This window comes from Scyliorhinus torazame, chromosome 17 (assembly GCF_047496885.1).
Source record: "Scyliorhinus torazame isolate Kashiwa2021f chromosome 17, sScyTor2.1, whole genome shotgun sequence".
In the NCBI taxonomy this organism is placed as follows: domain Eukaryota; kingdom Metazoa; phylum Chordata; class Chondrichthyes; order Carcharhiniformes; family Scyliorhinidae; genus Scyliorhinus; species Scyliorhinus torazame.
In genome coordinates this window covers 130,209,213-130,224,991 of record NC_092723.1, presented here as the reverse complement: position 1 = coordinate 130,224,991, position 15,779 = coordinate 130,209,213, and the positions used below count along the sequence as shown (strand labels likewise).

Sequence of the window (15,779 nt, the reverse complement as noted above, 5' to 3'; positions counted from 1 at the left end):
CCCCAGCTGCCGCGCCATCCACCATGTGCGACCTGTGAGTGCTGCCATCTTTAATTTCGGCCGACACGTGCGACCCACAGGGGCCGCCATCTTGGATGCCATCTTGCACCTCCCACGCCATGTGAGACTCATGGGGGCTACCTCCAACCGGCCTACCGATCGCCTTCCGACTCTCGCCTCCGTCACACTCGACCAGTCCCAGCCGCACCACCTCGCGAAGTCCACGATGGCCGTCTGGACGGCCTGCCTCTTCGATTCCGGGAACACAGCAGCTTCATTCACCCAGACACGGTAAGGCGCTGTTCCCTCCCCGTCCTACCCGCGACCCAGAAAATCTCTCTGGCTTCCGGATCCCAGGCAGTGGAAATCCAGGGGTACTGTGTCGCGGCCCTCACTGTGCAAGGCATAGAGTACACCAACTTTAGGCTCTACGTCCTCCCCCATCTCTGCGCTGCCTTATTACTGGAGCCTTACCTTAAAGTTCAACGGGCCCCTGCCCCCCCTCATCGTCTGTAGCCTCGCAACACTTAAGGTCGCCCCACCCTCCCTCTTCGCAAACCTCACCCCGTACTGTAAGCCCGTCGCTACCAGGAGCAGACGCTACAGTGCCCAGGACAGGGCCTTCAAATGGTTGGAGGTCCAGCGACTCCTGCGAGAAGGGATCATTGAGGCTAGTAACAGCCCCTGGAGAGCCCAAGTGGTGGTCGTCAAGACTGGGGAGAAGCACCGGGTGGTCATCGACTCTAGTCAGACCATTAACCGGTATACGCAGCTCGATGCGTACCCCCTTCCTCGCATATCTGACATGCTCAATCAAATTGCGCAGTATCGAGTCTTCTCTACAGACGACTTGAAGTCTGCATACCACCAGCTCCCTATCCGCCCGGAGGACCGCCAATACACTGCCTTCGAGGCAGATGGCCCCGCTATCACTTCCTCAGGGTTCCCTTCGGCGTCACCAACGGGGTCTCGGTCTTCCAAAGGGAAATGGACTGAATGGTTGACAAGTATGGGCTGCGGGCCACGTTCCCTTACCTAGACAACGTCACCATCTGCGGCTGTGACCAGCAGAACCATGACGAGAACCTCCAGCGCTTCCTCCACACCGCAAAACTCCTGAACCTAACTTACAAAAGAGAGAAATGCATCTTTCTCTCTCTCTCTCACACTCTCTCTCTCTCTCACACTCTCTCTCTCTCACATTCTCTCTCTCTCACATCCACAGTGATCGGAGCTCCTTTATAAGTGACGAATTGCGTCAGTTCCTGCTCAGCAAAGGCATCGCCTCCAGCAGGGCGACCAGCTATAACCCCTGGGGAAACGGACAGGTGGAGAGGGAGAATGCGACGGTCTGGAAGGCCAACCTTCTGGCCCTACGGTTGAAAAGTCTCCCAGTCTTCTGCTGGCAGGAGGTCCTCCCCGATGTGCTCCACTCCATCCGGTCGCTCCTCTGTACAGCCACTAACGAGACAACTCGTGAACGGCTGTTTGCCTTTGCCAGGAAGTCCACCTCCGGGGTCTCGCTTCCATCCTGGCTGAATGTCACGGGGCCCATCCTTCTCTGCAAGCATGCGAGGAGCCATAAAACCGACCCCCTCGTCGAGAAGGTCCTGCTGCTCCCTGCAAACCCCCAATATGTCTATGTGACACACCAGGACAGGCGGCAGGACACGGTCTCCCTTCGGGATTTGGCTCCTGCAGGCTCCCCGGCGACCATCGCCACCACCCCCCACCCTACACCGTCTTCCCCCACCTCCCTCACGTACTGACACCCACAGGCCCACCGGTGACAATCACCACCACCGCCGCCCGTACACCGCCCCCCCCCCCCCTTCGCCAACCCAACATCTGGGTGAAGAAGACAACACGCTCCCGGACGTGCGGGTCTTGACGCCGGCGCCCACACCACAGCCGGGACTGAGGCGGTCACAGCGGAAGGTCAAGGCCCCCCGACAGACTTGACTTTTAAGATCACTTCACCCCCACCGGACTTTTTTTAAACAGGGGGTGAATGTGGTAAACCACGTTATTGTATTATATGCATGATGCTGTATTGTACATGCCTGGGCTTGTCCAGGCTGGCTCCGCCTGTGGCTCCTCCCCTCAGGCTTCTGTATAAAAGTGGCAAGTCTCTGCCTCCGGACTCAGTTCGGGTCCAGAGGCATGCTGTTTAGTGTATTAAAGCCTCAGTTACGTTTATCATTCGTCGTCTATTATTGATGGTGTATCAGGGGCTTTTCATAGTAACTTCATTTGAAGCCTACTTGTGACAATAAGCGATTTTCATTTTCATTCATATTAGGGAAGTGCCCATCATCTACTTTATAATATCTTTTTGGTGCTTGTGAAAACAAGAACTTGTGTTCTTTCAGGAAAAGGAGAGGAAATTGACCCTCCCATTCTGATTTCATTGTAATGAAATTGAGGGTATGTTTTGCATGGGGAGGCTGGCAATTCATTTGTATTAGGAATTTTAAATGACTTGATGTTTCTGTTCCTTGTACTTACCATAAACCTGCTGTCTGTCTCCCCCAGGCTACCTTACAGTTCTGCGTGATTAAACCCCTCATGGCAGCCATCACCATTATCCTGCAGGTGTATGGCAAATATCACGATGGGGATTTCGAGTAAGTTGCTGTTTTGTTTCTAAGCCTCACTTCCAAATAAAGGCTGTGGCTTTTTATTGTTAGGAACGTTAAAACTTTTGTTCCATTCATACTTTGTTTTAAATGGGTCTTCCTCAGGTGCAATGAGAAGTCCTATTTTAGGTAATATGCTGAGGTCCATGAAAGTGAGGGAGTCCAAGGATTTTTGGGTTAATGACTGTCTCTGTTGAATTCAGCTTCCCTGCATAAGTTACATATGTACCAAGTGGATTTGTTTTCCATGGTACAAAAGGTTAAGTCGGTATGCAGAGCCATCAGAAAGGTTTCCTCTTTGGAAGAGCATAACTGAGAAAATTTCCTATAGTACAGACTAGGTAAAAACCAGCATCTCCAGCTATTTGGGGCTACACAAATTTCTGTCTGGTTTGTGTACCGTGTAAGCAATGTAACTTGCACACCCACACAAGTGGAAGAACAAGTACTGCCTAGTTACTTGGGTGGGGTTGTTTTTATGACACCAACTGATCCAAGAACATTACAAGTTCATGGAATCATAGGAGGCCATTTGGCCCATCAAGTCTGCACTGACCCTCTGAAGGAGCACCCTACCTAGGCCCACACCCCCACACTTTCCCCGTAACCCCACCTAACTTTTTGGACACTTGAGAAGCAATTTATCATGGCCAACGCACCTAACCTGCACATCTTTGGATTGCGGGGGGAAACCGGAGCACCTGGAGGAAACCCATGCAGACATGGGTAGAAAGTGCAAACTCCACACACAGGCCGGAATTGAAGCCGGATCCTTGGCGCTATGAGGCAGCATGCCAGCCCATGTTGTGAACTAAGACTCTCTGCTTTTATTGGCATCTAGTTCAGAGTGACAATGACCAAGCAAGTTGGGGAAAGATGACTTCCCAACCCACCTGGCTACATATAGTGTGTGACCTGGAGAGGTGGGAGATGTATAAAAAAGCATCAGGCAAAGAAAATGCATAAATTTATAAACATGTGTGTTTCTAAAAATATTTACATGTATAATAATATGTGTTTTTCTATATATTATATATGCTTGGCCATTGTTGCTTGGGAACAATCTGACTCCAGGTAGAATGTAACAAGTCCTTTAGACAGCCAAGTAAGATCTACTATTGGACTTTGTTCAACCAATCAGCCTAATGAATAAGAACATTGTGTTCATCGGCTTTAAAGCTGAGATGTGTGTGACATATTTCTACCAATCTAGAATACCAAATAGGAACAGGAGTGGGTGATTCAGCCTCTCAAACTCGTTTAGCCATTTAACGATGGTTTAGCTCTGTCTCAACTCCAGCTGCTCCTATTGGCTCTGTAATCCTTAATATGCTTGCTTCATGAAAATCTTAGCAACCTCGGTTTTGAAATTTCCGATTTGACTCCCGACATCAACAGCCTTTTTGGGGGAGTTTCAAATTTCTACAACTTTTGTGTGAAGACATGCTTTCTGACATCACCCTCTGAATGGTCTAGCTGCAATATTAAAACTTGTGCCTCCTTTTTCTGGACTCTCTCACCTAGGAAATCATGTCCCTTTCTGAACCCTCGCTGCACCTTAAAAACCGTAATTAGATCATCTATATTAAGTCATTTCCTTATTGCAGCATGCTTATATATTTTGAATGAAATCTGCCTCCACAATTTTTGCTCGCAATAAAACGGTTGTGGTGATAGTTTTGTGGCTTTCAAGGTAAAGAAAGCGATGAGGAGACATGAATGATGGGGAAATGTGGTCCAGCAGCCAGGACGAATTATCCTCAGGAGCTGTCACCAATGCTGGAGAAAAGATAACAAGACATAAAAAATAGCCACCCCAATGACGGGGGGAGTGGATGCACTGACAAAAAGCTATGGAAGGTTATTGAGGAAAGGTGGGACAAAGCCATGGATCAGTTTGAAGGAGAGGTTGAGGAACTTCAGGTTGATTTCAGGCATGCATTTAGTTGAAAGAAATTCCCTTCATGGGGCAGTACTTCCTGGCAGGAAGTTGAGAGTAGTAGGGGTTTGGTGGACAAACGTCATTGCTGTATGGAAATGCTTGGCCTCTCTAATGACCATGGGTCAGCACTACAGCTCCCAATGAACTTCTGAAATTTCTTAACTATTTACTGCTTTAGTATATCAAGAGGTAAGAATCCGCTGAAGCTGAAACCTCTCTAAATTGTTGCTCGTATTGACATTAAAACATGACAGTTTTTGGGATGTGTGTAATCTTGGTCAGCAATACAGCTCAAAATGGGCAAATTCTATGACTAGCATTAAAAAAATCCATATTGAATAGTCCGGATTTCTTAGTGGAGTTTCCTGATCTGTGCCATTCTCTTGTTGAGCACAGATTGGGTATGGGAAAGTCTGAACGAGTCTATTTGGGGAAATCCAGTGCACATTGTCATATCTGTCTTACAAGTGACATTAGCAAAGGTCTGGAAGGTGGACCCTGGGAAATAGAGAATCCCCTGGGTGGACCATAAAAAAGTGGGCTAGGTCAAAAGTAAATTTTAAGCAAATAATTGGAGATGCAGAGAATCCTCTAGTTGCAAGCTAATTATGTAATTTCATTCCCACAGTGTGAGAAGTGGATACCTATATATCACCATTATTTATAATATCTCTGTGAGTCTTGCACTCTACGCATTGTTCCTCTTCTACTTCGCCACCAGCGAACTCCTCAGTGCATTTGATCCTGTTCTGAAATTCCTGACGGTGAAATCCGTTATTTTCCTCTCCTTTTGGCAAGGTGGGTGAAGTGTCTATTTTAAAAGTCTGTAATATCTTTACAAAGTGACTCAGTTGAGCAAACATGACGACAATGGCACCTTAAAAGTGAAGGGGAGGAACTAGAAGGTTTAAAAAAGTAATGGATAAAATAATGGGACTTAAGATGGACAAATCTCCACGACCTGATGGTTTCCAGACCAAGGTATTGAAAGAAATGAAATCGTAGATGTCATTTTCCAGAGTCTCTAGATACAAATATTGTGCCCTTTTTAGGTTGGGCAAATTGTAAATGCCACTCCATTATCCGAGAAGGAGAGGGGAGAAATCAGGTGATTACTAACCCCTCAATTTAATATCAGTTGTTATTGGAATCTCATTAAATGCATAATTGACTTTGCATGCAGACAAATGTCAGCTGATCAGAGCATCAATGTGGAATTACAAAAGGTGACGATGTCTGACTAATCTCGTTGAATTACCTGTGGTGGTTACTAGAATAGTCGGTGGTTTAAATTTGCTTCTAAAATTTGCTTCTAAAAGGTATGTTAAGTTTCCACATAGAGCTTTATCAAAGGAGATACTATACATCCAATTACTACAACATTCCTCAGACACCCTGATCAATGTCCCCTCAACCAATTGCAATTAATTGATTATTCATTTCTGCAGTTTGTGGGGCACAATTGTGCACAAGGTGGTGGCCATTGACCAATAACAACAGTTACTGAACTTCAAAGCACTTTACAAGTGCAACACTTTGAGGTATTTGAGAGTTATGATGAGGCACTGTATTTAAATTCTATTGTTTTGAAATAAATTTAGAGTTGGACGAATTGTTTTCATTTCTATTAATGCGGCGCATGAGTTATTGTATCTATTAATGTGGGTTGGATCAATATTTCCTCAGGAATGCTACTGGCAATCTTGGAGAAATGTGGTGTGATCCCAGAAGTCCAGATTATTGATGGCCATGAAGTCAGGGCAGGGACAGTGGCTGCAGGTTACCAGAATTTCATCATCTGCATCGAGATGTTCTTTGCTGCCATTGCCCTTCGCTATGCCTATCCTTCCCAGGTGTACAGTGAAAAGCGTGAAACCACACAAGGTAGGAACATTTACTTACTCCACGCTTCAGCAGCTTGCTGAAGGAATAGTGATGAAGTTAACTGTTTGACTTCTCAGATATTTGGTGCAGCAGATATCTGGTTCAGTTCAAAGCACAAGATTTATATCACTGATCCCAACTTGGATAGCAGGTGTCGGCAATCCATTTGAGCTCAGTTCCCCGAGCCATGGCAGAGGGGAAATCAGTCACCTCTGATTGCTGCCTCCTTTTTGAGAGAGAGAAAAGGAATGAATGTTGTACGAGAATGGTATCGAGCTTGACTTTGATATCCATTGTGGTTGAATAGTCTGACAACATTCACAGTCCAAGGACAGCACAGTAGCATAGCCAAGCCACCTAACCTGCACACCTTTGGGTTGTGGGAGTGAAAACCATGCAGACGTGGGGAGAATGTGCAAACTTCACAGATAGGGCAGCATGGTGGCGTAATGGATTAGCACTGCGGCCTCACGGCGCCGAGGCCCCAGGTTCGATCCCGGCTCTGGGTCACTGTCCGTGTGTCACATTCTCGCCGTGTTTGCGTGGGTTTCGCCCCCACAACCCAAAAATGTGCAAGCTAGGTGGATTGGCCATGCTATATTGCCCCTTAATTGGAAAAAATGAATTGGGTACCTAAATTTAAAAAAACAACAACTCCACACAGACAATGACCCACCAGGATCGAGTGGATCAAACCCGGGTCCTCCACGCTGTAGGCAGCAGTGCTAACCACTGCACCATCATGTCGCCCTTGGGAGGAGAAAATTAAGACAGGAACCCAAATTGTTGTTTACAAAGAAGAAGAATGTGTATTTATTTAGAACAAAGAAAATTACAGCACAGGAACAGGCCCTTCGGCCCTCCCAGCCTGCGCCGATACTTTATCTAAACCTGTCTTCTATTTTCCAAGGATCTACTTCCCTCTGCTCCCCGCCCGTTCATATATCTGTCTAGATGCATCTTAAATAATGCTATCGTGCCCGCCTCTACCACCTCCGCTGGCAAACCGTTCCAGTCACCAACCACCCTCTGCGTAAAAAAATTTCCACGCACATCTCCCTTAAACTTTCCCCCTCTTACCTTCAAATCGTGACCCCTTGTAATTGACACCCCCACTCTTGGAAAAAGCTTGTTGCTTTAGCGCCTTTCACAACTTTAGGGCAAGGTTTGTCGTTAATTCCTTGTCCCCCGTATATTAGTGCTAGCTGGAGAAGTCATGAGGACAATCTATTTGAAGTCTTATACATGCCAGATACAAGCCCTGCTTGGACAGCAGTGTGGAACTGAGGTGGGGAGTTTACCCACATGTGCACTTTCCAAATGCTGAGATTTTTTTGTTTTCAGGACTGTACTAGCGTTTCATATTAGTCTTTAATTTTGGAATTGTGAGTCTTAAACTGTTCCACATCGGGAACACAAATGACGCGGTAACTTTGAAGCACCTCCCGATCAAACTAGCTCTCCTCCTCTTACACCCACTATCAGCCATGGAATGATATCACTGAGGCCAATGATCTTCATGTTATTGATGGATGACAACTGTAAGATTTATGTTTGTGATCATGTAGCAGCTGCTAAACAATTCTGTTTTTATATATAAAAGCATCAATGTCTTGAAGAAAACACTACTGTTTTCTCCAATTGTTTTCCTTCTAATCTGAAGGTAATGACTTCCTGGGTGGCAGAAGCCTATGTTACCTCATCTGACTGATGACAGTGGGCTACATGGTGTTTACAGCACAAAAACAAGCTATCCTGTAGAACTGGGTGGTAGCAACATGCAGTGGTCACCACTCTTTGGATGAAGAAGTTTCTCCTGAATTCCCTATTGGATTTAATGTTGATGGCAGGTTGTTCTCTGGAGCAGTGCATCCCAGCTGAACCCTGTGGCTGACCACATACTGGTAATATTCAGAGACTGGTATCGGAGTTGATGGTTAAGAGTCTAACTGTTCAGCTCACTGCCACCCCCACTTCACCAGCAGCAGCTGACATTGGCAAATTCGAGAAGAGGTTTCCACATGCAGGAAAAACCTAAAGTAAGGGGTCATAAATATAAGACAGTCAGAAATAAATCCAATCAAGAATTCAGTCAAAACCATTTACCTAGAGAGTGGTTAGAATGTGGAACTCCCTAACAAATGAAATAGTTGAGGTGAATAACATGGGTATATTTAAGGGGAAGCTAGTTAACTACACAAGTGAAAAAAGGACTTGTGCTGACTGGCCTCTGGTTTAGACACTATGTAATTGGGTGCATCTTGTGATTGTGTCAAGGGCCTGGGACTTTTGGATTGGTGTGACATCATGGGGTGGAGGTGGGGAGAATGATCTACCTGGTCACCCCCACAACCAAAATGTCCATTGGAACCACACTAACCAGAAATCCAGCTGTCCTGCAGCGATAATATGCTGAGGCAACCTTAATTAGATCAGAATGGAACTTCTGCCCCAACCCATCTGGAGGAAGACCTACAGAACGTCCAGCTAATCTGATTGGCTGGAATCTCTAGTCCCAGCAGGACCAGAATTGAGTAATAGCCACTGCTGGGACTACAGTCAGTCTGGGAAGATAGTGATGGATTCCGAACTTCAGGTAAGTCGGGCAGGGGGGAAGGATAAAAGAGGGACACAATATTGGTATGGGAGGGCCGAAAGCCGGGCACAGGGGGCCCCACAAAGCAACTGCCACCCCCCTTTCTGCTCAACAGCAGCCTGTGTAGAGAAAGCTGTCAGACTGCTAACCTTGCCTCTGCCTTCCTCTGCATGCAAGTGTGGCTGATGCAGATTCAGGCCCTTAATTTGCCACTCAATCGGCCCTAAATGAGCGCTGTCTGATTCATTGTTCATCCATTATAAAATGGGAAACAGGTTCCGGTGGGTGGGTGGAAGGCGGTGGCGGTCAGGCAATGTTTTTTATTTTACAAGCCTCCCTACCTTGAGTTATGCCACGGTAAAATTCATCCCCATGTGTTGATTCTATCTTTTAGAAGAATTGGGTAGTTTGGGAAGGAGAAAATGCCTGAGATGCCCCATAGGCAGTTAACCTGATCTTATCTTGAAACTCACTTGACTATGTTTATCATAGGTAACACAGCTCCCATGCAAAGCATATCCAGTGGCCTGAAGGAGACCATGAACCCCAACGACATCGTGCAGGATGCGATTCACAACTTCTCCCCAGCCTATCAGCAGTATGCACAGCAATCGACCAAAGATGAAGTGCCACCCCGGCACAATGGGCATACCTTGCCCCGCACATGCACCCACATTACAGGCCGCCGAAAGACCGGGGAGAAGATTATCCTCATCAGCTCTGAGGACGAGCTGTAGACTTGAGTAACTGTTTTGTTTTAAAAACAGAAGTGAGATGCTGAGGGGGGCAGTGGCCAGTCTTTCTCATGCATCCTTCCAGGGATCAGGAATCCCTCCCGATCCCCTTTCTTGGGAATCAGGATGTGGATCTTTGATTTTTTTTTTTTTTACAAACTGAAATGGGTTCCTAATTCTGGAAGTAGAACAGTGTGTGGAGGCAGATCGCAGAAAAGCCATGTAATTTTACTGTGAGTAGACCAAAAGCAGCTGCAGACATACTCTCCAAAATACATGTGTGTGCTCTCTTGCTTGTATGATCCATCAATGAATTTAGAAAATGTATCAGCTAGCGTTTCAATTTCCTGAAATTTTCTTCATACCTGGTAAAATCACTGTGAAGGATAGACTGATTTCCCATGACTAACACTTCTAAGTATCTGGTATATTTAATGCTGGATCTTGCAATGTCTGTCAACTTTGTTGTACTGAAGTGTCGGTTGTTACAAATGTCTTTCAGAATTGGCTCTTTTTTTCTCTGACTATCCTCCCACCGTTATTTCACCACAATCAACATTGAGGGCCAACATTGACCAGAAACTTGACTGGATCTGTCCCATAAATACTATGGTTACGAGAGCATGTCAAAGACTAGGAATTTGCAGCTGGGAATTTTGTGCCGAGTTACTTCTTTCCTGATTTGCCCAAAGCCTGTCCACCGTCTGCAAGGCTTAAGTCAGGAGTGTGATGAAATACTTTCCATTTGCCTGGATGTGTGCAGCTCCAAAAAATATTTAAGCACAACACCAAATGGGATAAAAGCTGCTCATTTAATTGGCACCCCATAAATTCACCGTGCCGGCTATATAAAATCTACAGCTATATAAAATCTACGGGAACTCACTAAGGTTATTTCTACCACCTAGGACATGGGCAGCGGGCACATAACCACACCACCACCTGCATGTTCTCCTCAAAGTTACACATGTTACTGACTAGGAACAATATTGTCAGGTCAAAGCCCTGGAAGTCACGACCTAACAGCACTGTGGGAATATCTTCAACAAACAAACTGCAGTTGTTCAAGAAGGCAGCTACCCACCATCAACATCTTGTGCAGTTAGGATGAACAATAAATGCTGACCTTGCCTGTGCTGCTAACATCTCATGAATGAATAAAAGGTTCTGGCTAAAAGAGAGAAAAATACAATATGAAGTAACAGCATTCCCATCTCCCTATGCCCACAGCCTGGTGGTATTATGGGCTCATTGCACCGATGACTCATAAAAACACACAAAATAGGAACATCAGTTAGCCATTTGGCCCTTTGAGCCTGCCATTCATTATGATCATGACTAACCGTAACCTGATCCTGTTTTCTCTCCATATCCTTTGATTCCTTTCGCCCAAGAGTGATATCTTAACTCCTTCTGAAAGCATGCAATGTTTTGGCCTCAACTGCTTTCTGTGGTAGCGAATTCCACAGGTTCATCACTCTCTGGGTGAAGAAATTGCTCGTCTCAGACCTAAATGGTTTACCCCGTATCCTTAAGCCAGTGACCCCCTGGTTCTGGCCTCCCCATCAGGAAGATCCTTCCTGCATCTACCCTGTCTAGTAATTTTATAGGTCTCGTGAGATTCCGCCCTCATTCTTCTGAACTCCAGCGAATATAATCCTAACTGACTCAAACTCTCCTGATGCATCAGTCTTGCCGTCCCAGGAATCAGACTGGTAAACTTTCGCTGCACTCCCTTTGTAGCAAGAATATCCTTCCTCAGATAAGGAGACCAAAACTGCACACACTATTCGAGGTGTGGCCTCACCCAAGGCCCTGTATAATTGCAGCAAGACATCCCTACCCCTGTATTCAAATCCTCTCGCTATGAAGGCCTCCTGCTGTATTAAAGGGGGTACAGAAGGCAAGAAACGGAAATGAATTAAATAAAAATTAACGATGAGATGGGTGGTTGTATATGGTACTAGATGATGCAATGAGTTTGTCACCTGTCAGGATGCATATTCAAATGAGCCCAGTCTAAGAAGATGGAACATTTCCTTGTGCTCTCTTTCATGAGTGGATAATTACCTCAGCAAACAGGTACCCTGATTTTTGACAATCTAAAATCAACAGATGACGGAGATATTAACAGTCGAAGAATGCTGTTTAGTGGTTATATGCTCTTACTGTATAGCTGACACTGGGAGTGCTTGATGCTAACTGGGGAAGATGCAGAAGGATAAATTCAGACTCCAGATTTAAAAAATTAAGTAGTCCAATGCTGGAAAACAAATAACTTATCACAAATTACACCCTCATGGGGTAAAATGTCTGTGCCAACAATTCTGGTCAAAGTGATTATTATCGGAAGTTGCTGATAGATCGGCAACAATAGAGCCAGTTTCAGGATCCCCAAACAGTTTAAATTACATTTACATTGCTCATTACAATGAGGAAATAGAGCATCATAGCTCAAGTGCTCTAAAGGGTTGGAGTAGTTAAAATTCAGATGACCACAAATTCATTAAATGTTTATGGGGGAGTGGAGGAATAATGAATGTGTGTACTGAGCCCTACCTCCTACGGTATTCTGAGCATTTTAAGACTTTATGAAGCAACTGGACTATGAATCTTAATTTGTTTTTTGCCTGTTTCATAATGCTCCATTAGGACTATTTGCTGCTGTTTTGATGTTTGTATTATTTCAATGGATAGCAGGGTTATTATTACAAGAATGTAATGAAGTTAGAATGGTCCTAACGTAGTTCACTGAGACTAATCTCATGATTTTACCATGATTGCTTATCGAGGTAGCGATTTGCAAAAATGTAGTTTATAAGTTAGCATATACAACATAGAATCCAGTTACACCAGCAACTCAATATTTCCCTCATAATTGCTAATTCCCACCAGAAGGGCCTGAGGGTTCTATGCATATTCCTTGAACAGAGGCCCAATCAGTTTCCGTCAACCAGCACCTTCCTCTGCCTGGCTGAACTATTCCTCCTTTAACTCCTGTCCCTTCCAAATAAAAGGTATTGCTGTGGCATAGGTCCTATCTATACTTGCCGTTTTTGTTGGATTTGTCCAGCACATTACAGAGTAGGAGGTGCTGGAGGTATTAATGCGCATCAAGATAGATAAATCCCCGGGACCTGATGAAATGTATCCCAGGACGTTGTGGGAGGCGAGGGAGGAAATTGCCGGCTCCCTAGCTGGGATATTTGAATCATTTTCAGCCACAGGAGAGATGCCTGAAGATTCGAGGGTAGCAAATGTTGTTCCTTTGTTTAAGAAGGGCTGTAGAGGTAAGCCTGGGAACTACAGACCGGTTAGCCTTACTTCTGTGGTAGGTAAATTGTTAAAGGTATTCTGAGGGACAGGATCTACAGGCATTTGGACAAGCAAGGGCTAATTAGCGAAAATCAGCATGACATTGTATGGGGAAAGTCATGTCTCACCAATTGGATTGAGCTTTTGAAGGGGTAACCAAGAAGGTAGATGAGGGCAGTGCAGTCGCCATTGTCTACATGGACTTTAGCAAAGCCTTTGACAAGGTACTGCATGATAGGTTGTTGCAAAAGGTTAAATCTCACGGGATCCAGGGTGAGGTTGCCAATTGGATACAAAATTGGCCTGGCGACCGAAGCCAAAGGGTGGTTGTGGAGTGTTGTTTTTCAAACTGGAGGCCTGTGACCAGCGGTGTGCCTCAGGGATCGGTGCTGGGTCCACTGTTATTTGTTATATATTAATGATTTGGATGAGAATTTAGGAGGCATGGTTAGTAAGTTTGTAGATGGCACCAAGATTGGTGGCATAGTGGATAGTGAAGAAGGTTATATAAGATTGCAACAGGATCTTGACCAATTGGGCCAGTGGGTCGATGAATGGCAGATGGATTTAATTTGGATAAATGTGAGGTGATGCATTTTGGTAGATAAAATCAGGGCAGGACCCTACTCAGTTAATGGTAGGGAGTTGGGGAGAGTTACAGAACAAAGCGATCTAGGGGGATTGGTTCATAGCTCCTTGAAGGTGGAGTTGCAGGTGGACAGGGTGGTGAAGAAGGCATTCAGCATGCTAGGTTTTATTGGTCAGAATATTAAACTAGAAAGAGTGCAGAAGAGATTTACAAGGGTGCTACCAGGACTTGATGGTCTGAGCCATAAGGAGAGGCTGGATAGGCTGGGACTTTTTCCCCTGGAGCGTAGGGGGCTTAGGGTTGATCTTATAGAGGTCTATAAAATAATGAGGGGCATAGATAAGATAGATAGTCAACATCTTTTCCCATAATAGAGGAATGTAGAACTAGAGGGCATAGGTTCAAGGTGAGAGGGGAGAGATACAAAAGAGACCAGAGGGAAATGTCTTCACACACAGGGTGGTGAGCATCTGGAACGAGCTGCCAGAGGCAGTGGTAGAGGCAGGTACAATTTTTTCCTTTAAAAAACAGTTTGGCAGTTACATGGGCAGGGTGGGTATAGAGGGATATGGGCCAAATGCAGGCAAGTGGGGCTAGCTTAGTGATAAAAACTGGGTGGGGTGGCCTGGACAAACTGGGCCAAAGGACCTGTTTCCATGCTGTAAACATCTATGACTCAATATCTTATCCCAGCGCTATAAGGGCACTTTCCTCAATTCTTTTTCCAGCACATTAATCACTGTATCAACACTGTGATCTGCTCTTGTCCTGACCTGGAAAACTTCATTAACTTTTGTTTCCAATTTTCACCATTCTCTCAGTATCACATGGTCCATCTCCAACTTTTCCCTCGACTTCTCTGTCTTCATTTCTGGTGATAGGCTATAGGCTATCAATTAATATTCATTATAAGCCACTAATTCCCACATCTACACTTCCTACACTCTAAGGATTTCATTCCATTCTTCAAGTTCCTCCGTCAATGTCACATTGGTTCTGATGATACAACCTTCCACAAGTGTTTCTGAGGTGTCGCCTTTTTCTCAATCAAGGATTTCCCCTCAAAGAGCCCTTGATTTGTGTCCGCTGCATTTACCAAAATGTGGAGAATTAAAATGATAGGCCAGACAGAGTCCCTCCCTTCAGAGCCACCATAGGGTTCCCCTTGTTCTCACATTCCATCCCACCACCCTCCAGACACAATAGATAATTTTCTCCAACCTCCAGTGTGGTGCCACCATCAATCACATCTCCCTCTCCTCTCCCTTTCAGCATTCTGAAGGGAGCGTTCCCGTGATACCCTGGTCCATTTAAGTCATCCCCAACATCCTTCCCATTCACCTTTCCATGCAAACACAGCAAATGTAACACCTACCTTTTTAACCTCCTCTCCCCTCACTGTCCAAAGTCCCAACCATTCCTTTCTGCTGAAGCAGTGATTTACATGGACTTCTTTCAATTTAGTATACTGTATTTACTGCTCACGATGTGGTCTCCTGTACATTGGGAAGGCCAAACACAGATTGGCTGACCACTTTGTGGAACACTTTTCAGTCTGCAAGCATAACCCATGACCCTGTCTGGCCTATCATTTTAATTATCCACTTTGCTCTAACGCTGACATCTTTGCCCTCTGCCTACTGCACTGTTCCAATGAAGCCTGGCATAAGATTGAGGAACAGGACCTCACCTTTCAATAGGCACTTTACAGCCTTCCAAACTTAACATTGAGTTCAACCATTTTGAACTATAATTTCTGCACCAAATTGTTTCCTTTGCTCGATTTGTTTTTTCTCTTTTGCTTTCAGGTACAACACACCTGCTTTCTTACCCCATCTTCATCCCCTTTGGCCCTGGAGGACTAAATTCTCTGTCATTCAACCTCTCCTGTCTTTCACCCTAATCAAAATCTTTGTCCCTGTCCCATCAATCCCTTGCTATTCCTAGGTCTGATGAAAGGTCAGAGTTCTGAAAATTTAGGTGGGACTTTCTGACACCTTCCACGGGCGGGATCTTCCATTCCGCTGAAGTCAACAACGATTTGAGTGGCTTGCCACATCCACCAAGGGGCAACTACTGC

At 45.3% G+C, this 15,779-nt stretch overlaps 1 protein-coding gene and 1 long non-coding RNA gene across 2 annotated transcripts in view; one reads left to right on the top strand and one right to left on the bottom strand.

Annotated features, from left to right (window-relative positions):
- Positions 1-10,291, top strand: part of tmem184a (transmembrane protein 184a) — a 55,584-nt gene extending 45,293 nt beyond the window's left edge. Inside the window, exons 6-9 of the mRNA XM_072481027.1 lie at positions 2,536-2,627; positions 5,210-5,379; positions 6,268-6,465; positions 9,554-10,291. Coding sequence (XP_072337128.1) covers positions 2,536-2,627; positions 5,210-5,379; positions 6,268-6,465; positions 9,554-9,798 — 705 coding nt within the window. The 3' untranslated portion in view covers positions 9,799-10,291. The remainder of the gene's footprint in view (positions 1-2,535; positions 2,628-5,209; positions 5,380-6,267; positions 6,466-9,553) is intronic.
- The window catches only part of LOC140394144 (uncharacterized), a 126,658-nt gene that overhangs the window by 43,902 nt on the left and 66,977 nt on the right, over positions 1-15,779 (bottom strand). The gene's annotated exons all lie outside the window — the stretch shown is intronic.